The sequence below is a fragment of the Coccidioides posadasii genome, chromosome 1 (assembly GCF_018416015.2).
Source record: "Coccidioides posadasii str. Silveira chromosome 1, complete sequence".
NCBI lineage: Eukaryota > Fungi > Ascomycota > Eurotiomycetes > Onygenales > Onygenaceae > Coccidioides > Coccidioides posadasii.
In genome coordinates, this window is record NC_089407.1 from 5,397,611 (window position 1) to 5,418,167 (window position 20,557).

The window sequence follows — 20,557 nt, forward strand, 5'->3', positions numbered from 1 at the left end:
ACAGATGGTGAATTTTGCCTTGCATTCCTTCAAATACATGCGTAAGTTCAACCCGACAACGTCCCTGCTGTTGTACATATAACCGTGATATGCACAATAATTCAGGCTGATATTGCATAGTGCTCCTTGTGGCATGACTGATTGGCGCGGGTTAGAAGTGGGCCCCTTTTTGTCTGCTCGACTTCACGCCAAGCTTCCCTATGAGTCAGAGCATTTGAGGCCATGATTTATGGAGGAGTTGAACTGCTATTGTTAATGAAATGTCTTTTGAGATCCAGTCGTCGTCATGTTACTTGAGCGGATTGAACTTTAACTGGGTTGAATTTTGATTTATATTTCCTCTTGTGACGCTGGTTGACTGCATATCCGCGAATTTCCGTTCCGGTTGCAAGATCCAGTGCCCCATGCCAACATCGAGGTCGCTGGCTACTGGTGCTTGATGATGAATTCTGTCCCGGAAACTCCCCTCGACATAGGTAAATGGGAGGTTATCGCCTCTAAAACAAACTCACATCGGGTGAACCAGACGCTCAACGTTGCTTCGCTCAGTAATCTACCATGAGAACACGGCTAAGAATCGGTGCACTTTGGAAATGGGCCAAGCGACTGCATTTATATATCTTGCTTCGCAAGGAATATCAACGCATGGGGCGCGAAGACTATTTTTGAAGAGGATTTGCTGCTACACTGACATGAAACATTGAAAAGCAAATCAACGCTTGAGCCAGGTCCTGCATTCCGATATGCATTGTTGGTTATCTCTCGTCAGTGACGAGTAATCCTGCGATGCTTGCACTGCTCAAAGTGCTCAGCGCCCCCGTTATCAGGGCACTCACGGCGACCCGGGTCACATCAGCCGTCCGATCAGGAGCCAGCTGAGATAAGACGCCAACCTGGTTCCCTAGAGAACCGATGTTCGCAAAACCGCAGAGTGCATAAGTGGCAATAAGGCGGGAACGGGGCGAAAGCGTCGCATATTCCGCCTGGGTTTGGAGAGCACGGTACGCCACAAACTCATTCTGGCTCCCATGTCAGTGAAAAAAAGAAGACTACGGGTTTCAGGACCTTACTGCAATGAGCTTTAACCCAATTAGACGAGCTACTTTCAGGATATCGCCATTGCGTGGGACACCGAGTAGAAAAGCGACCGGGTAGCATAAGTATCCGACAATGAGTTCGATGGTGAGCGGCGGATCATTGATGTTAAGGTAACGGCCCCACCAAGTCAATAACCCATTGGCGAGTCCAATAAGGGAGATGATGCATAGCAATGTGGCAGTGATCATAGCTGCAATCTTTAACCCTAACCAGGCCCCCGCGGCAAACGCATGTAGTGCATTTACCGGTTTGTTGCCCTCGTCTTCCGGTATTGTGACGCGGCCTGCCGTCAATGTTTCTTCCTTCTCAGGGTACCTCATTTTTGATACTGCGAGTGACGCAGGTATGCTCATAACACAAGATGAAATCAGCGCCTGGGGATTCACACCGAGGGCCACGTATGCGACAAACACGCTTCCAGCGATCGTTGCAAACCCAGAACACATCACCTGATGGATTTCAGCCATAGTGAGATAATTGATAAATGGCCGAATCAACATGACCGATTCGCCTTGGCCAATGAATGGTGACGCAGCTGCAACAACAGCTTCCGCGCCCGACACCCGCATGGACCAGAAGAAGAAAACGGCGAATTTTCCAATGAACCACTGGATGAAGTTGATGTAATACAAAAGTTGGACTAGAGATACGAAGAAAATGATCGCCGGCACCACGGTAATGAGAAACCAGGGAAGTTTGAGAACCTCTCCGCTGGTCAAGAATTCGGTTCCTTTTCCAGCGAAGGCAAGAAGGTCAGTGGCACGCATGGCGATGAAGTTGAATATATCGTACCCAACTCTGGTGCGCAGAACGAATAATGCCATAATGAATTGGACTAGCATGCCGACAATGACGGTCCTCCATACTATTCTCTTGCGGTCTTTGGACGTTATCCACAGACCCCCCAATAACACGGCCAACCCGACTAAGCTAACTGCACGGTTTTCGCGGGTATTGTCAGCTGCTTCTGGCGAGGCAAACGCGCCTATGAGGATGACCGCAACGACCAATGCCGCGCCGGCCAAAGTCTGATATTTTTCTGGAATCATCGGAACGAAACGGCGGGCGGTATTTCTCCATATCCAATGCATCGACCTGGTAATTATGGATATCGGGACATAGAAAAACAAAATGCGCATAGTAATGCAAAGGTAAACGAGGAATGGGACTACCCAACCCAGGTCTTTTCGGCGGAGAATAAGCCCGGCGATCCACCAGCTGAGATACTTCTAAGTTAGTTTCGTTTTCTTTTTTTTTTTTTTTCTTTAATCCAACAATACCTAGGAACGTATCGCCAATTTCAGGAGTCGAAGGGAAACAGTCCATTCTCCTGAGATAACATCCCATGAAGTCTAATGTGCTAATTCCCCACCACCAAGCTAGACAGTGGACTTACCCAGTGAACAAGAGCCAAATGATGAAATATTTCCCAGTACGGATATATCTTTGATATCGGCGACACCATGTTTTGAATTTTCCTCCCTCCGCCGGGCCACCCGTATGGCTCTCTTCGAATTTTTGATCACTTGATCCAGTGCCATATTCCAATTGCTTGGAATATATTTCCTTTTCTATTCCAGGCGGCCTTTGATTCGCGTACTGATGCTGATGAGCAGCAGGGTCCGGTGTAGGCGCTGATACTGCTTCTTCGCTCTTCCACCGCTGATTAACTGAAAAGGTTTTGGAATTTTCCATTGTGGTGCAACTGTGTTGAATGTAGTTTGCACCTGGGAAATTTGTTGAATATCCGAGAGGTTGAAAGCTTGGCTCGGGCCAGCTAGCTCGGTTCGCACGAGAATGTCAGGCACTTAGAAACTGCGAAACAAGTGGAATAAATAAGTGTTTGCTAGCTGCGGGTGGCTGAACCCCTCATACGTTGTTATGCAACACCGGGATCCAAGGCCAAACTAACGGGAGGATCTGGAGAAAAAAGCTTTTTCCCAAGAATTGCTCAAGCATGAAATATGGTCAAAGGTATTTCGTACCTATCGGGCGCCAGGCGATGCCCGACGGATGCCGGCCTTGGAACCAGATTACACAGTACAGAGGACCAGCTCGCAAACGCAAAAGCCGCCCTTGTGCAAGGAGCCAATCGCATTTTAAATACGGTCGAAGGGGCTACAAAGCCGCAGGACAGTTGTTCTCATGAGAATTCCTCGGGTCCAAATTTTCTGTGACAGGTGTCTGACTGAGGGTCTCCCGTGATTGGGATGATCCCTCGTTTTATTGCCACCTGCGAGCTCAGGTCAATATCGATGATATTTCCCGCTCCTATCCCTGACAATGGGACCATGCTGAAGTTAGTGCAGTCGATATCGAAACGAAGTACTTAGAGATCCGTCTTCGTGGAAATGAGGCGATCGCCACGTTGCACAGAAAACTTGATGGCTGGTATATGTATGTTCGCATGTATGTACGAAGTTCCGAGTACTCTATACGGAGTACATACAAATGATTTTATGGGGTACGAGATCTGATTCTATGCCTTGGATGCCATGCGTAAAGCGGAAACGCACGTAGGCGATGACATTTGTGTCGATCCTTAAAAGTATGCAGCGAATCGCAGCAAGTTCTACGCTTCCACGGGTAAGGTTACATCTCAGGGTTCACTCCCCCAGAGCTGGGTACCATGAAGGTTCAAGAGACGACAGGCCATCGGTATTAAAATTATTGCGACGGTAAATTGACATGTGGAATTTCCTTTTTCCTTCCTTTTTTCTTTTTCTTTTTTCCACCTCTTCAAAACTTTTATCTTCCTGATGATCCAGGTGGTCCGGCGTCCATATTCATGGGGTCGCTGAATTTCTGCGAAATTTAAAGTGCCGGTTAAGGCATATTATTGGAGCGCCCTATTGCCTTCGATGCCCACAATGAATATTTTTACCAGCTTATTTACACATATCTTAAGTGCCTCCAGCGCCTTGAGGATGGTCAGCAACATTGCATACCCGATGTTGGAGTGTTCCGGGCGAAGGGATCCCGTCGCTCGGGAGAACTGATATTCTTGACTCTTGAACTGGCAGTACAAATTATAGAATATATTTGGACTTAAAGACTTGCTCTTCTCTTGAACTGTGATACATTTGGTGTTTTGCATGATCTCCATGGTAGGTTGGTATACTCCGTACAAGAGAGGCTATCAACAGGAAGGTTTGCACCAAAAGGCTTGTCATCATGACAATAATAGCAGTTAACTGCCCAAACCATGGAGCTACAAGAGCATACTATGTAACTCCAGATTCATACACCATTGAGCATGTGAGAGCGGGATGTTTCATCTTGACATATGTCACCTTGACTCTGTATTTTCGAATGTGCTCCTTGATGACGGTGGGATTATCGTAAAAATTTAAAAATAGACCTTCTCTAAGTTCCCCGTTACTTCGTATGGAGTAGTCCTGCTGGGCATAAATCATGCATATTATTTTATTACCGCCTGAAATCAAGATGCACGCCGTCAAAGATGGGCGTCTTTAGCCCGCTGGCCGGCATTCGAGAGCGGCAGACTCACGTGAGACCCTGGGGAGTCCCCGCCTGACTCGGCTCTGGGGAAGAGTTTATCGATATCGGCAATGCCTATGGATAGACATCCGACCCCGCGCTGTTCTCCAACCGTCAGGGGGCCGCCCCAGACAAAAGACGTCTAAATCGACACCCCACACTACGACCTTTGGGGGTAAGATGGGTCAATGGCTGGGAGAGGCCAAGCGTTAAGCTCCAAACAAAATGCCTGAAGCTCTTTCACTGGCCAGTCAGCAGCAGCTAGTTCGTTGGGGAACCCTTGACCACTTCGTCCCCCAAGGATGGCTATTTAACGACGCAAGAGGTTCTCCGCTGCTCCGCTGCTCCGTACATGATCCTTGCTCAGCTCCGATTCCAACGACGCAGTCATAAGTAGGTCAAGCTGAACGAAGGCAGGAGCTCCTACAGTCCCCCTGTTGATCGAGCTGGACGAAGAACCATGGCGCGAATCCCCGAAGAAATGCCCCATTTCCCGGAGCACTTCAATTTCGCCGTTGACGTTGTTGACAAATGGGCCGCAGAAACCCCTTCACCGCAGGCGCTGCTCTGGGTTGATCAAAACGGTCGGAATCCCCTGTCTCTCGATTATGCCTATTTCTCGAAACGCTCCCACCGTGCCGCTGGGCTTCTCGCGCGTCTTGGTGTTAAAAAAGGGGATAGAGTGATCATTATCCTTCCACGCGTGCCAGCTTGGTAAGCACTATCCGGTCACCGAATCCACAATAGTAAGAGGCCTCAGCGGGAAAACATTTCCTTTGATTTGGGGTGTTTCTGAGTTTCTGCGAAGCTGATGGATGTTAACGAATTGCTCCAGGTGGGAGGTTGCTACTGCAGTAATACGTCTCGGTGGTGTTGTCTGCCCATGCACAACTTTGGCAGTCGCCCATGATATCGAATACCGAGCCCAGGCATCAGGAGCCACGGTCTTCGTTGGCGACAGCGTGAGCTTAGAGAAATTTAATTCAGTGCGCAAAAATTGCCCAAACGTCCGACTTGCCCTGCAAGCTGCTGGGGCTCCCCTCAAAGATACCCTGCAATATTCATCTGAATTGGACAAATTCCCGGAGGAATTCCTATTCCGTGGCGATGGCCGCAAGACTAAATGGTCGGACCCATCAATGATCTATTTTACCTCAGGAACAACGGGAATGCCAAAGATGGTGCTTCACAACCAAGTCTCATATCCTTTAGGTGAGCAGCGGGTATGCACGTGTGGTATCTAGCTCGGTGACTAACATTACGTGACCAAAAGCCCATGTGTTGACCGGACGTCTATGGCTGGATTTGGAGCCCGGGAAGCTTTATTGGAATTTGTCAGAGCAGGGTAAGTATCAACTGTTGTAAACTTGCTTTTATTTCGACATGTTTGATGCTCCGATGCTAACATAGGGTTGCGTTACATGCAGGCTGGGCGAAAGCAGCTTGGGCCTGGTTTGGTGCCTGGAATTGCGGAGCGGCCCTCTTTGTTCAAGAGACTGTCGGCCCATTCAGCGCAGAACAAACATTAGACAATCTCCATAACTATCCTATCACCACCCTATGTGCTCCCCCAACCGCGTATCGCCAATTTGTGCTACCTTCACGACAGGAATACTTCCGCAGAAATCCACCCATGAGGCTTGAGCATTGCGTCGGTGCGGGTGAGCCGCTCAACGACCAAGTCATTCGGACTTGGAAAGAAATGTGTGGGCTCGAAATTCGAGATGGATATGGACAAACAGAGACGACGCTAGTTTGCGGCAATATTAAAGGCAACAAGGTTAAATTTGGCTCAATGGGCAAACCTCTACCCGGCGTCCCATTAACGGTTATCACCCCAGAGGGCGAAGAATCGCCTGCTGACGAGGAAGGTGAAATTGCTATCGCCACTACGACTCCAGAAGGATTTCAGACCCTCAATATCTTTTCAGGCTACTTGAAACCTGACGGCACTGTTTTGCGACCTACCCGCCAAGGAAAGGGTCGATCATGGTATTTAACTGGTGATAGAGCGTACAGAGATGACGAGGGGTATCTCTGGTTTGTCGGTCGTTCTGACGACGTTATAAACTCCTCAGGCTACAGAATTGGTTAGTGAACACCCTCCCCCATTATCCCACGTCTTCAAGCGCGAAATTTCTCGCGGGTTTATGGCATGCTAAACTCAGGTCACAACAGGCCCCTTCGAAGTTGAGTCAGTACTCAAGAAACACCCGGCCGTAGTGGAATCTGCTGTCGTAGCTTCGCCAGACGCTGCCCGCGTTGAAGTTGTGAAAGCTTTCATCGTCTTACAAGATGAATACAAATCTCGTGATCCCGCTGCTCTTATTGCCGAATTACAAGACTTCTGCAAGGCAGAGACCGCTCCATACAAGTATCCCCGGCGTATCCAGTTCGTGGAACCGGGATTCTTGCCCAAGACAATAAGCGGGAAGATCAAACGGGCTGAACTAAGGGCTTTGGAAAAGAAGATAGTTGAGAGAGCCCAAGGTGCAAAGATATAACATAGTAACGTTTATCATGGGAGACGCAAATAGCGTTTACTTCCATGTGTTCCTTACGTACCCATTTCCCTTTCGGTAGATTATTAGCTACAGAGCAAATGTACCTTAGACAAAATCAATCTGGATTTAGACTATAATTTGACCTGTGTATGACGAGCTTATCATTTACAGTTTGTTTTTATTCCATGGTTCTTCAGGTAGTCGGGCTCATGGCGTCATACGAGATCAGCGGTGCTGTTGGTTACCTGGACGGTACATGTTTAAATATACTTTTAGTACTTATACCATATGTTTAAGAATTGACCAGAACACCCTTTGCTGTAGCTCATGAACGAGGCGAAATACGTCGTCTGTAAAGAAGGCCTGCTTGGGTTTGGGAATGGTGAGAGTTTGCCTTCTTGCAGGACGGATGAGGGAGGGGTTATATTCAGACAAGGAATATCTAACCGACTAAGTAACTACCTTCGCTAAGCCCAATGGGGTTCAAATATCATAGGTGGAATTCCACTATTTGTCCTTTAACTTAACATGCATACGTAGTCATCCTGCAAACGACAGGATACTTGAACAAAGAGTTAGATACTCATGGCGTCGCAAGCCCAGAGCTGGGCGTCTAATGACTGGGAAGCCGAAGAGGGCATTCCCCGCTTCGAAGACCCGTTCATTCAAAAGTACCTGCAAGGTAGAGAGGCCTTGATCGAGGAAGAGAAGAAAAAAAGACACGGTATGGTTCTATTACTCGCTGTGTTGAACGTATAATGCTGAAATGGCGTCTTGCAGATGTCCACTTCCGAAATGCCTTGTCACCAGTGGTGAGGGAGGCTTGTCGAATTGTCGAATATATCCGTGCCAAAGAGCTGAGAGATGTGTGGACAAAGGATGTTCAAAGCGAACTAGGTGATGAGATTCTCTACCCTGGGATGATGTTTCGGCTGGCGAGGGATAGGATGGAGAAGACTGACCTTTGGAAAATTATGGCGAAAATGCCAAAGGGTAAGTGCTGGTTACCCTTTTGTGCCACTTGCAGTGATTTAACAGGTGTCTAGGAGCATTATTACATGGTCATATAGAGGCAATGATTGATCTAGACATCCTGCTTCACCAGGTTCTCTCGTTACCTGGAATGTATATGGCATCTTCCGCACCCTTGGATTCAGAAAACAATCTTGAGATCACGCCGTTACACTTTAAATACTCTTCAACGGTGCTATCGTCACATGGATCTCCTACGCTCTGGGAAAGGGAATACCATCCTTTAACATTCCTGCCCGTGCAAGAGGTTGCTGACGCGTTTCCGGGCCAAGGGATAGCGGGTTTTCGAGAATGGCTCAAAAGTCGATGTACCATTGGGCACGAGGCTTCATTGAATCATCACCACGGCATAGACGCGATCTGGGAGATTTTCGGCAGAACCTTTCAAGTGGTAGACTCGATTTTATATTACGAGCCCATATTTCGTGCCTGTCTTAGGCACATGCTGGCCGAACTTCATCAGGATGGGATACGATATGTTGAGTTCCGTCTGGCGTTCGACTTTGAATACCGTAGGGATCAGAGTAATACTGTTGAAGAAGACTATATTGGATTTTTCGAAGCATTTGACGATGAGATCAAGAAATTCAAGACATCCGATGCCGGTAAAGGGTTTTATGGGGCTAGGATGATCTGGACCACCATGCGAAGGTATTCGAATCGAGATATCGTGGAAAGCATGAAGCAGTGCATTTTGACAAAGGAAGAATTCCCTGACCTTATTGCTGGATTCGACCTGGTTGGCCGAGAAGACGACGGAAGGCCTCTGGTGGACTTACTACCGGTTTTGTTTTGGTTCAAAAAACAATGCGCTCTGGAGAACATGGAAATCCCGTTTCTTTTTCACGCTGGGGAATGTTTGGGGGATGGAAATGAAACAGACCGGAACCTTTATGATGCTATTTTATTGGGCAGCCGGAGGATCGGCCATGGCTTTTCTCTTTTTAAGCATCCGCTTTTGATTGAATTGGTGAAAGACAAGAGGATCCTTATCGAGTGCTGTCCTATTTCAAACGAGATTTTGCGGTTAACCAGTTCGATAATGGCGCATCCTCTTCCGGCCCTGCTAGCCCGAGGAGTACCCGTTGCACTGTGTAATGACGACCCGACCTTGATGGGCTATGGTAAGAACGGTCTCACCCATGATTTTTGCCAAGTCCTTTACGGCCTCGAGAACACGGGGCTTTCTGGGATAGCAACTATGGCAGAGAATTCCATTCGATGGAGTTGTTTCGAAGACCAGAGTCAGACAGAATGGCTTCGGGATATCAAGGAGGGTATCACAGGGCATGGGCTCAAGGCTGTGCGTTTGAAGGATTGGAATGTGGAGTTCGAGAGCTTTTGTCAATGGGTTGTAGTGGAGTTTGGGCCAGAAGTCCCTGATGTAGATGAAGCATGAGAAACCCGATCTTTAGACACAGATTAACTTGATGCGCCTTGATGCCGTTTGGAATGGCGTTAGAATGTCACCGATGGTGGCAGGGCCTAGATGGTTGGCTGCTGGTGTCAAAAGGAACAAACTTTGGAGAAAAAGGGCGGATTTGGCCCAGGTGTCCGACCCAGATGATGACATCTTTGTGCGAATGCATTTCCATCCCATCTGAGTTCAGGCATCAGCCGCGACAATCGACAGAAGACAGCTTAAATCTCAGTATTAATGACCGACATCATGGTTGAGATTTGCCATCCTGCACCTCAAGTCGTCCCCGCAGTCTGGCTTCTGGTTTGGCAAACTGACTTCATCCCGTGACTGCGCTGAGCTTAAGTGGTGCGGTTTGAACCCGGGCAGGGCCAGTGACATATTTCCTCCGCAAATCATGCATCAACAACAGAGCAGAGCCCACCAGAGAGAGGCCTAACCCAAGTTTCATTCATGGCCTCTCTGTATATCCCCAGATGCTTTGTGTTTTAGAACCACATTCTATTGGTAGATTACTCTGCTGAAAAGATCGCACCTCCGGCGCGCGGCTCTGCTTGCAGTTCACGCCACTTGCATTGTCGACTGTCGTGATTACTAGCTCTCCATCAACAAACATTTTGCTTCTTGTTTACTGCAAAACAAGCATTCCTCGTTCATCAAGTGACAGACACTATGGCCTGATGACACGAAAACATTTCAATGACAGCCGTTGAATAACTGTAGCCCTCGAGGCTCAGAGAACTCTATCCTTCAAATATGCCGTTTTCCCTTCCCTCGTTCGCCCAGAAGCTAGTGTTGAGGTATGCTCTGTCGCGGCTAGGGCTGGTGGATACAGATACCTTGGATCTGGCGACCTTGGGCATTACATGGGGCCAAAGGAGCACTTTTGAGCTTCGAAATGTCGGTTTAAAGCTAGAGGTACGGAGCACAGGCGTTTGGCCGACCTGCACTTTTTCTATCCTCCCTCAATCATCAGCCCCTGGATGCTAATGTTTGATGAACTTATAGAAGCTCTCCGCGCATTTACCGCCGTACTGCACCTTGACAAAAGGAAGTGTGTCTCTCCTTCGTGTTACCGTCCCGGCAAATCTCCACAATAGCTCAATCATCGTAGAGGTCGACGGCGTAGACGCTCGTGTGAGACTGCTCCCTGATAAACCTGAACAAAATGCCCCTCCGACAAGGTCCAAAGGGACTGCTGAAGACGAAGGCCAGGATGGCCACAGCGTATTGCCATCCACCGCGGACCTTGCACAATCCTTTTTAGAATCAGAGCCAAAAGAGGAGACGGAAGAGCTACAAGCTGCGATATTGTCGCAGTCACAATATCCTGAACATTTAGACACGCAGAGCGACGATGGAGAAGAAGATCTTGGTTTATATGACGGGTTATCGCTCCCTGCCTTCATCGCTGGATTCTTGAAGGGTGTGATCGATCGACTGCAGCTCAATATTGCCAATGTGTCGTTACGAGTTGATACAGAGGTGCAGCGTGATGGGGTTCTCAAGGATGAAACGCAGGACCCGATTTCGGGACTGTTCACTATCCAAGAGATTGCTATTGATAGTACTGCAACATCGGCATCACAGGACTCAAGGCTTAAAGTTGGAAAACGCATGATGTCTCTATCAGGGATCCATGCTATGATAATGTCGGATGCAGAAGTATTCTCAAATTATTCTCGCTTTAATGCCCCTGATATGCCATCCACAGTCCATTCTAAATCTACCCATACGCCTTTGCGACCTCGATCTCCCCAGCCTTCTTCTTCAGGCTCCGATTCTTGTGGCGATATGTCCCGTTCAACGATTCTCGACCCATCATCTATGTATGGGTCACGGCTCACCGTTGATTCCCATGGAGATGAGAGCCGACATCTTGAATCTTCTGTTTACTCAACCACGGGGAGATTCTCTGATGCTGACTCTGATGACGAGAAAGATCTTGAATTTTACTCCCAGGCCGCCACGGGGATGTTAGACAGTCACTATGACGAGCGTTTGTTAGACAATCCAGCGTATTTAGACGAAGCTCTCAAGTCCCAATTCGACGACCACCTTGAAGACTCAACGATATTTCCAAAGGACTGTCCAAGTACCCCTGTCAGAGATCAAACCCCTCGTCCGCACGTTTCCAAGTCTCCTAGCTCATCCCCAGAACATTATATGTACCACTCTGTTCATGAAAGCAATTTTCCCGTTGGCGGAGGGATACGAGAAAACGAACCTGATTCTGCGACCAGTGCGCGTGGCAAAAACCCGGACTGTCAAACCGAACAAGAGTCGCCCAGTACCTCTAAGATATGCCCTGCAGTGTCCCAACCCGAAGATTTATCTGCATCGAGAATATTCACTCATGAAGAGGCGCAGAGTATGTATATGAGTGCCATGAGCCAGTCATCTACAACAAGCTTTGATCCCGATATGCCTGGGGCGTGGGGTTCTTCTAAACGGATAGATACTTCAGACCCTGATCAGAAGGAACAGCCATTGAGTGGCGACACTGATACAGAAGCCAAAGGAGCTTCACATGATTTCGATACTTCCCAGAATTCTCCCGAAGCTCAGACTAGTGAAGATGATGAAAGAGAGAGCGTCCATAATTCACCACAATATATTTCCGGTGTTGTTAAGGAGATACTTGCTATCGATAGGATAATCATCTGGTTACCCTCTGTAGATAGTCAGGACAGCGAGGAAATCCCGAAGACCGACATCGATAGTAAGCCCGTCGACCCCATGGTGGAGTCGACTATTACTTTAGCGGATTCTGTCACGCCTGACCTATTGGCAAACACCAGGTCACGACTTGCCCAGAGTGCTTTCAGGAGAGGCTCCGTTAGTTCAATTGTCTCCTCGCGGCACCTACCCATATCCCGTACAAAGCCCACGACTCAAAAACACGAGGACTTTGATGGTCTGAGTGATCCCCAAACTACGCGTGCGGTGGAGATAGATATTATTTCGTTAACTGCCAAACTTGATATAGCTTCCGGGTGGCTCCTGGTCAAAATAGGCCAAAGGATCACCGATGTGTCTACTTCGACGAGCAAGCAGACCAAGATTTCAGAGGCAGCAAGCGAAGAATCATCGCCTTCATTTTTCCGGCTGAATTTGACATCCTGTTCACTCAAATTCCTGGAGCGTGTGCCTGCTCAGCCATATCCTTTATCCTCAGCGCCATCGTTATCTCAGTTACAAAGCGGAATCCCCATCGAGGAAACCATTTTGCACCTGACCTTATCAGGAACCCGCATTGATTTTGCAGCCATTGGAAACACCACGAAACTACGACTCGATGTAATGAAATTTGTTCTTGGACATATGTCACATGACATCATTTCTTTCGATGAAAGCTTGAGAATGCGTGAATCCACGCGAGATGTTACGTCTCCTGGACAAAAAGATATCTCATTGCGGGTGATCAAATCTTCTGAATCGACCACTGTTAATTTAACCACTCTCCCAATCTGCTTGTCGCTGGACCTCCAAGAACTCGACGAGACACTGGGTTGGTTTGGAGGTCTAAGCACCGTCCTTGAATTAGGAAGCTCTATTGCATCCGCGTCCACAATTAAAGGGGAGCAACCTTGCTCACCTCCCCGACCCCGCCGGGGTGTACACTTTGCGGATCCGGTGCCTCCTTCGAGCCGGTCGACAACGAATCACGCCGCGCTAAAAGCAAACTGCAGGATAGGTGGCATTGTGCTACGAGTCATCGGGGAACACTGCACAGTTCAGCTTGGGACCACTGCAGCGAAGCTGGTGAGCCGATTTGAGGGAGTCGCTCTCCAGATAGATAAAGCTAGTGTTGGTGGGCCTCATCTGCGCAAAGAACCGTCCCCTTCCCCTCCTTCCTTGGACTTTGAAAATATACGATTTGAGTACCTATATGGGCCAAAGGAAGTTGATTTAGACCGGTTACTAGGGCTCCTAACGCCCTCCAAGGACAAATTCGATGAAGATGACGATATTATGCTTGATACACTCTTTAGGCAGCGTAGACAGGGTGCTGTCCTTCGCTTGACTGTCGGTCATGCGGATTTTGCCGTCCCTAACCCGACGGCCTTGCAACCCTTGTCCCATCTCGGCGAAGAGCTGGCCAAGCTTGCCACCGTTGCGAAGTATCTGCCCCAAGATGATAGACCTGGAATTCTTATCTTGGCTCTTGTTCGAGAATTTGAAGGCCGGGTCCATGTTAATAATGAGGCTGGAGACATAACTATTATTTCCCATAATCTTGAGGCGGGATATGTAACTTTCCCATCCCTCCTTGCCACCCGAATTTCAACGGTCACCGTTGTTCGCAATGGCAGCGAGGAGTTGGTAGCAGAGGTCATACCCGAGGACACGGAAGAAGCACGAACTCATGATCCTCTACCAATGATAATGGCCCGGTTTATTGCTGATGAAATGGAACCAACTGTCAAAATCAAGCTATATAATGTGAGAGTGGAATATACGGTTCCATCCATTACCGCGTTCCTTGGTCTGAATAATCAGATGGCCGCCGAGGACGTCGCTGCCGATATGGCTCAATCGGTCCTAAATTTGGCTGACCTCAAGACTCATCACAAACCTGGGTCAGATCTCTCGGAACGGGGCTCAATTGGCTCCGGACACGACAGATCAGCCATGCTTCCAAGGTTATCTGTGGGCATGAAGGATTGCGGTATTGGCCTCAATCCTCGCAAATCACCAGCTAAGGCTCTTGTAATTTTCACTCGCGCAAGTTTCAGCGGTGCTCTCCATGAAACTAAACCCTCTGAAGCCTTGCTCGATATTCGCAAAGCGTCTGTTATGATTATTGATAATGTTGAGAATCTCGGGTCAGCAGAAAACTATCGCCACAGGAAGTCTAGCGGGGCTCGAAGCGGCCAAATTCAGCATCTGCAGAGTATTGGGTTTGTTCCCGTCTGTGACATATCGTCAGCATCCGTTGCACTCAAGGTAATGCAGCTGGATGTGGAAGGGGAAAAGTCGTTAGATATCGAGGTCAGGGACGATCTGCTTGTTTTGGAAACCTGCGCCGACTCCACGCAGACCTTAATATCCATTCTAAGTGGCCTTGCTCCTCTCTCCCCTCCTATTACCGAGCGGAAATACAGGACAGAGGTTATACGAATTGAGGATATGCTAAATTCCCTCTCTGGGGACGCTTTCGCTACGGACATAGTTCCCGATTCTGATTATGAGGTTGAGGGTGAAAATGACGGCCAAGACGGCGATGGAGCTGAAGAGATTGAATATGTCAGCGTGTTCTATCCTTCTCACGGGGATTCTGGGCCACAAGGGCGCGGTGCTACCACTTCTCGGTTCGGTAACGAAGGATCTGCTAGTGCAGGGACCAGTCGAATACTTGGCAGCTTCCATTCCGAGGCTCAAATGTCTTCCAGCATTCCCGAACTTGAGTTCCAAGAGGACCATTTCGCGAAGCAGTCAGCAGTTGGTGACACTGCCCACAGGTGGGATTCATCTCGCAACACGTACACACTTGCAACCGAAGTTAAACTTCGTGACAGTCCTCTTCGGATAAGAGTCCGAGATGTTCACGTAATCTGGAATTTGTACGACGGTTATGACTGGCAGCGCACAAGAGATACTATTTCCAAAGCTGTTAGGGACGTCCAAGCTAAGGCAGCAGAGAAATTTGCAAGAAGACCTGGAAACAGATTATCTGCGGATTTTGAGGAGGATGAGGAGTCCGTGATTGGGGACTTTTTGTTTAATTCGGTCTATATCGGTATCCCTACTAATCGAGACCCACGAGAGCTCTCTCATGACATCAACCGAAATATTGATGATTTGGCTAGCGAGACAATGAGTTTTGCGACAAGCACCACGGTCACTGGCATTCAGAACCAAGTACCCGGGACGAAACGCGAAAAACTACGTTTGGCACGGAGCAAACACCATAAAATGACATTTGAGTTAAAAGGTATTTCGGCCGATTTGATAGTATTTCCCCCACACTCTGGGGAGACGCAAAGCTCTTTGGATATCCGTGTTGAAGATCTGGAAATATTTGACCATATCCCAACGTCAACATGGAAGAAATTTGCTACATACATGCGTGACGTGGGTGAACGGGAAATCGGTACGAGCATGGTTCATTTAGAAATTTTAAATGTCAAACCAGTGCCGGACCTGGCAGCTTCGGAGGTTGTCTTGAAGGTAGATGATATTTCGGGCTTTTCTCACTTTCCGTATCGCTCACGTGCAACATGCTAATCACTTTTTAGGCGACGGTTCTCCCGCTGCGTTTGCATGTCGACCAAGATGCATTGGACTTCTTAAGTCGCTTTTTTGAGTTCAAGGATGACTCCGCTCCTAGTGAGCCCTCCCCAGAAGACGTGCCTTTCCTCCAGCGCGCGGAAGTAAATGCTATCCGTGTGCGACTCGACTTTAAACCGAAACGAGTGGATTATGCGGGCCTAAGGTCGGGCCGAACTACGGAGTTCATGAATTTCTTTGTCCTTGACGAAGCGGATATGGTCCTTCAACATGTCATCATATATGGCGTTTCTGGGTTTGACAGGCTTGGAAGGACACTAAACGATATCTGGATGCCAGACATAAAGGCCAATCAATTGCCTACCGTGCTTGCCGGTATAGCTCCAGTTAGATCGCTTGTGAACATTGGAGGTGGGGTTAAGGATCTTGTCCTCGTCCCTATGCGAGAATACAAAAAGGACGGGCGGATAGTCCGTAGCATCCAAAAAGGTGCAGTTCAGTTTGCGAAAACCACTACAAACGAGCTATTGCGGTTTGGAGCAAAATTGGCCATAGGTACTCAAACGGCTCTCCAAAGTGCCGAAGATTTTCTCAATTCACCGCGGGGCTCTCCCTCTCGACCTTCAACATCTGACGGTCGATGGGATGACAATGGTGTGGACGAAGGCGAAAGGCCACGTATTTCATTATACGCAGATCAGCCACTTGGAGTAGCTCAAGGTCTCCGTGGAGCATATTCTAGTCTCGAACGTGACATCCTTATGACTCGGGATGCTATTGTTGCTATGCCTAGCGAAGTCCTGGAAAGTGGAAGCGCGACCGAGGCGGCTAGGCGACTGCTGGGCCGAACACCAACCGTGGTATTACGTCCAGCAATTGGCGCGTCAAAAGCGGTTTCTCAAACTTTGCTGGGAGTATCAAATGCGTTGGACCCGAAGAACCGGCGTAAAATTGACGATGTAAGAAGGCCAACCAGCCTTTCTCTTCCTGTCTTCACACCTTCCCCCCTCCTTCCCTCAACTTTACCGCGATATTGCCTTGGACGGTTAGCTAACTTACGTTACAGAAATATAAGAAGCATAAAGTTTAATACCGATTATTCTCGTGGACCTCTGCACCTTCTACACTCTCTATCGGGCTGGCGTACGGCATGAGAATCGTAGGCAAAGATTGACCCATGAAGTGCGCCCCTATTCTTTTTCGTTCTCTTCCTTTGAATTTTCTAGCGTACAGAAGTGAGAAATTGCAAACATATGCATGGATTCTAAGCATATATTCCTATTTAAATGGACGGCGTTCCGGATTTTGATACCAATTGATCTATGATTGCCCTTTAGCGGGTTTGCATGTTGAATGAATGACCCCTTAGGGGATACTCTTCCATGTTGATACTTTCATTTGCTTATGTTTCATTGCTCTCTGCTTGCAGGAGCATTTTTAAAACGTGACGAAGATCATGAATATCATTTTGAAATTGGCTAAAAGGGAGAGGTATAGAATGTCATATAACCATATAAATTGCTAATGACCACTGGTTAGGCCTGATTCAGCGGATATCAAGCAAAACACAAAAAGTCCTTCATGTTTAATCTAAAACGACTTCGAAGGCAAAGCCAGTCCAGCAAGCCTGATCTTGGGAAGCTACATTGTTATTATGGTGTCCAACAATGCCAGCCAAATTATCACTCAAGCAACACACAGTCCCTGTCATATTCATAGACATGAAAATGCTGCTCTAGCGAAGCTGCCAGCGATAGAAATGATGTATACCAAAATAAATTGTAGTGAAGTTAATCAGAGTTCAGAAGGAAACTGGAAAACCAGTGACTATTTAGTTTGCTAAAGGGGACATTATTTGACACAATATCAGTTCAGAGGCAGAGTCAGTTAGCATAATTGGCATTTTCCATAAATTTCATAAAAGTTGATAGAGACTTCAACGCGAGTACATATTTTGTTGTTTTAGGTTGGCTGCACTCAGGGCAAGATATCGGGGCGAAGTTAACGTGTTTTCGGCGTGTTTAGGGCAATTTTTCGCACCGCGACATCTTGGCCCGCTGGTGATAAGCATCATCTTCGAATCAATACCATGGCAAAACAAAAGGATCCGGTGAACTGTGCCAGCGTAATCTTTCCAGACAAAATTGACTGATGCAGGTACCATGTTGACGGACAGACTTCTGCTAACAACTCTCGGTGCTTCATTGCTGTGTGCATGGCCAAGCGAAGGAGTTGCCATGGCTCGTTATGTTATCGTTCTCAGGCTCCGTCTCGAGCGCGCTGTGAATATCTAAGATATCCGCTCGGTTCCTGATATTTCTGGTAAAGAATACCCGTGCCGTGTCGCAGTCAGGAATCCCAAGCTGGTCTTAGATACACTATTTCGCAGCTACTTCTCCAATATCTGGTTGCTTTGTTTATACGTTTGTCAAGAGTTCAAAGCGCCTCAAGCATTCAAAATTGAGGCGCATATCATCATGCAGGCTCTCGTTCAGCGTGTGCAAAGGATGCCACTTCCCAGCAAACAGCCGTGGAATAAGCTTGCGCGCAAAAACATGCGTATCGAGGAAGGATCTCGGTGGCCCTTCGCCGTCAAAACCGCTTCTTCTGTTTTCATCCTCCTCCTCCTCCTCCTCCTCCTCCTTCTTTTCTTTTTCTCCTTATTATTCTAGTTTTTTGATTTTATTTTCATCCAGAGATAGCCACTCCGCATAATTTATTCTCATGGACTGCGGAGTAACAAGAACAACATCCTCCAAAATGACAATGAACATCGCTCATAGTTTGTCACCGCAGCACTTTAATGGTTTGCTTTTTGCATTTTAATTCATCCCACTGAGCATAAAGATGTTTCTCCAAAGCATGCTAGTTGCACATCATCTTTACAGCATAGTCTACTCACTAGCTTTCATTGTTGCGAGAGTCGCCTTGGATTCCCACGATAACAGCGCCACTGCTGTTGGCCACCTCGGCCCCGAGACAAATATTGCGATTGCAATCAAAAGGTTCGCATCGTTGGGCGATTCGTATGCTTCTGGTGTAGGCGCAGGAAAGCTGCTCGACAGGGGCTGTTGGCGGTATAGCGATAGCTATCCTGCCCAGCTGAATAATTCCGCCATACTCAGAGACTCTGGTCATACAATGCAGTTTCTCGCTTGTTCAGGGACTGTCATGAAGAAAAACTGGGGTAAAGCTGCCCCCAGCGGCTCGAGCAAAAGGCGGGAGATTTGGGATCAAATCATCGCGATGGAGGACGCTGATTTCGTGACATTATCCGTCGGTGGCAACGATGTCGGATTTTTCGATCTTCTCAACGCCTGTTTATATCGATTTTACGGGCCGGCCTCTCCAGACTGTGCGAAAACCACGAAAGCCACGAGGACGAAAATCATGGGTGGAGAATTTAAGGAGACCTACAACATGGTTTTGGACGCGATCCTGGAGAAAAACCCTGCAGAGTCATTCAGAATCTTTGTGACCGGATATGGCAAATTCTTTGATGAAGAATTTACCGACGAATGTAATAATAGCAGCTTTGGCTATTGGTTTGGATACCGGCCAAAACTGACCGTCGAAGTACGACGATACTTGAACGACATATCCCAAACCCTTAACGACATAATAAGTCAAATCATAAGGGAGCGTAAGGACGGGAGAGTTATATGGGTCAACTGGGACCCAAAATTTCAAGGCCATCGTTTTTGTGAGCCGGGAAAGGGGCTAATGGACCAGGATACATGGTTCTACGATACATCCTTTCGGACGACGAACATTGGCGTCGTTGACTCGAGAACCTGTGTGGAGAATGAAATCGTCGAGAGTGGTGATTGGGCATATTGGCTCTCTGTGCGATTGCCGTTACTCACGCCAATTATCCAAATTTGGAGCCCGCTGCTGGAAAGATCCGCACACGGGGAGGACGGGATCCCTTTGGCCCCAAAGATGCAAGGCTTTTCCACCCAAAACCAGAGGGCTACGCAGCTATCGCTGAGCAGATCGTAGAGATGTGGCCATATTCGCATGAGACCCAAATCGGAAGTGAACGAGGCAGATTCAAAACGCCGCAAAGCTACGGAGAGAAGTGATGGTTTTGGACCAGGTGAGGAGCTTTGGCGGCAAGAAATGCCATACCAAGATGAATTTATGCATAGTTCTGTTATTCTTTTTTTCTTTTTTTTCCCACCCTCTCCTTAGAGCAAGGTCTTAACCAAGGGAATTCACTTCAACAAAAGTGGCAAGATTAATGTTGCTGGTACGTTGTGACATAGACAATGGGACTAGATATCTGAATGCGCTCAGTGAGCTACACGCTTTTTATTTGTGGCATCTGACTTGAAGATGGCGGCAATCTCACTACGAGCCTTGCACTGGTGGACAACTTTGGTTGGTGTCGGCCCGAGGTGCCATGTTGAAAGGGGAACTAGTGACAAGACGGCTGATGGCTAACCGCCATGTCCCCATTAATTATCGATCTTTGGGGGACTTAGGCAGTTGGCTGTGGTTGCAAGTTAGTCCATGTGTATATACTACATTGCTCAGCGCAAGCTTCATCCAACATCCATCAAGTACTTTTCACTTCGAAGGGGAGACCTTGTTTAAGGTCATTGACGGTCAGTCGATTGACTTCTCTCCCACAGGTTTGAATCGTTGCGGCTGGGAGGGGCCAAAGCGCGCTGAGAGGCAGTGAACTCTGCAATCTGATGTTCTCCACACAGCCAACCAGGGCTTGCTGCAGTTGTCTTGATTCTCAACATCCGTCACATGGAGG

General features: G+C 47.9%; 5 protein-coding genes across 5 annotated transcripts; 4 read left to right on the top strand and 1 right to left on the bottom strand.

Annotated features, from left to right (window-relative positions):
* Positions 1 to 755: 755 nt before the first annotated feature.
* Positions 756 to 2,793, bottom strand: D8B26_001551 (uncharacterized protein; the record flags this gene model as incomplete). Its single annotated transcript, XM_066123569.1, has 3 exons — positions 756 to 1,019; positions 1,071 to 2,316; positions 2,495 to 2,793. The coding sequence occupies 3 exons, from the start codon at positions 2,791 to 2,793 to the stop codon at positions 756 to 758; spliced, it is 1,809 nt and encodes a 602-aa protein (XP_065979643.1).
* Positions 2,794 to 4,766: 1,973 nt separating this feature from the next.
* Positions 4,767 to 7,200, top strand: D8B26_001552 (uncharacterized protein). The gene is made up of 5 exons (XM_003065544.2): positions 4,767 to 5,313; positions 5,435 to 5,811; positions 5,873 to 5,944; positions 6,027 to 6,689; positions 6,778 to 7,200. Exons 1-5 carry the CDS (start codon positions 5,060 to 5,062, stop codon positions 7,101 to 7,103), a joined length of 1,692 nt encoding a protein of 563 aa, XP_003065590.2. The 5' UTR covers positions 4,767 to 5,059; the 3' UTR covers positions 7,104 to 7,200.
* A 488-nt stretch (positions 7,201 to 7,688) lies between these two features.
* Positions 7,689 to 9,572, top strand: D8B26_001553 (uncharacterized protein; the record flags this gene model as incomplete). Its single annotated transcript, XM_003065545.2, has 3 exons — positions 7,689 to 7,827; positions 7,884 to 8,096; positions 8,150 to 9,572. The coding sequence occupies 3 exons, from the start codon at positions 7,689 to 7,691 to the stop codon at positions 9,532 to 9,534; spliced, it is 1,737 nt and encodes a 578-aa protein (XP_003065591.2). The 3' UTR covers positions 9,535 to 9,572.
* A 688-nt stretch (positions 9,573 to 10,260) lies between these two features.
* On the top strand, positions 10,261 to 17,341 carry ATG2 (autophagy- protein 2). Its single transcript, XM_003065546.2, has 4 exons — positions 10,261 to 10,473; positions 10,564 to 15,729; positions 15,798 to 16,748; positions 16,856 to 17,341. The coding sequence occupies exons 1-4, from the start codon at positions 10,312 to 10,314 to the stop codon at positions 16,877 to 16,879; spliced, it is 6,303 nt and encodes a 2,100-aa protein (XP_003065592.2). The 5' UTR covers positions 10,261 to 10,311; the 3' UTR covers positions 16,880 to 17,341.
* A 1,208-nt stretch (positions 17,342 to 18,549) lies between these two features.
* Positions 18,550 to 19,791, top strand: D8B26_001555 (uncharacterized protein; the record flags this gene model as incomplete). Its single annotated transcript, XM_066123570.1, has 2 exons — positions 18,550 to 18,595; positions 18,683 to 19,791. The coding sequence occupies 2 exons, from the start codon at positions 18,550 to 18,552 to the stop codon at positions 19,789 to 19,791; spliced, it is 1,155 nt and encodes a 384-aa protein (XP_065979644.1).
* Positions 19,792 to 20,557: the final 766 nt, after the last annotated feature.

Excerpts from the sequence above, each read along its gene's own strand:
- ATG2 (XM_003065546.2), top strand. The coding sequence starts at position 10,312 with ATGCCGTTTTCCCTTCCCTCGTTCGCCCAGAAGCTAGTGTTGAGGTAT. Across the intron at positions 10,474-10,563 it reads ATGTCGGTTTAAAGCTAGAG|AAGCTCTCCGCGCATTTACC; the intron begins GTACGGAGCACA and ends ATGAACTTATAG. Across the intron at positions 16,749-16,855 it reads ACCGGCGTAAAATTGACGAT|AAATATAAGAAGCATAAAGT; the intron begins GTAAGAAGGCCA and ends CTTACGTTACAG.
- D8B26_001552 (XM_003065544.2), top strand. The coding sequence starts at position 5,060 with ATGGCGCGAATCCCCGAAGAAATGCCCCATTTCCCGGAGCACTTCAAT. Across the intron at positions 5,314-5,434 it reads CTTCCACGCGTGCCAGCTTG|GTGGGAGGTTGCTACTGCAG; the intron begins GTAAGCACTATC and ends GAATTGCTCCAG. Across the intron at positions 5,945-6,026 it reads TTGGAATTTGTCAGAGCAGG|GCTGGGCGAAAGCAGCTTGG; the intron begins GTAAGTATCAAC and ends CGTTACATGCAG.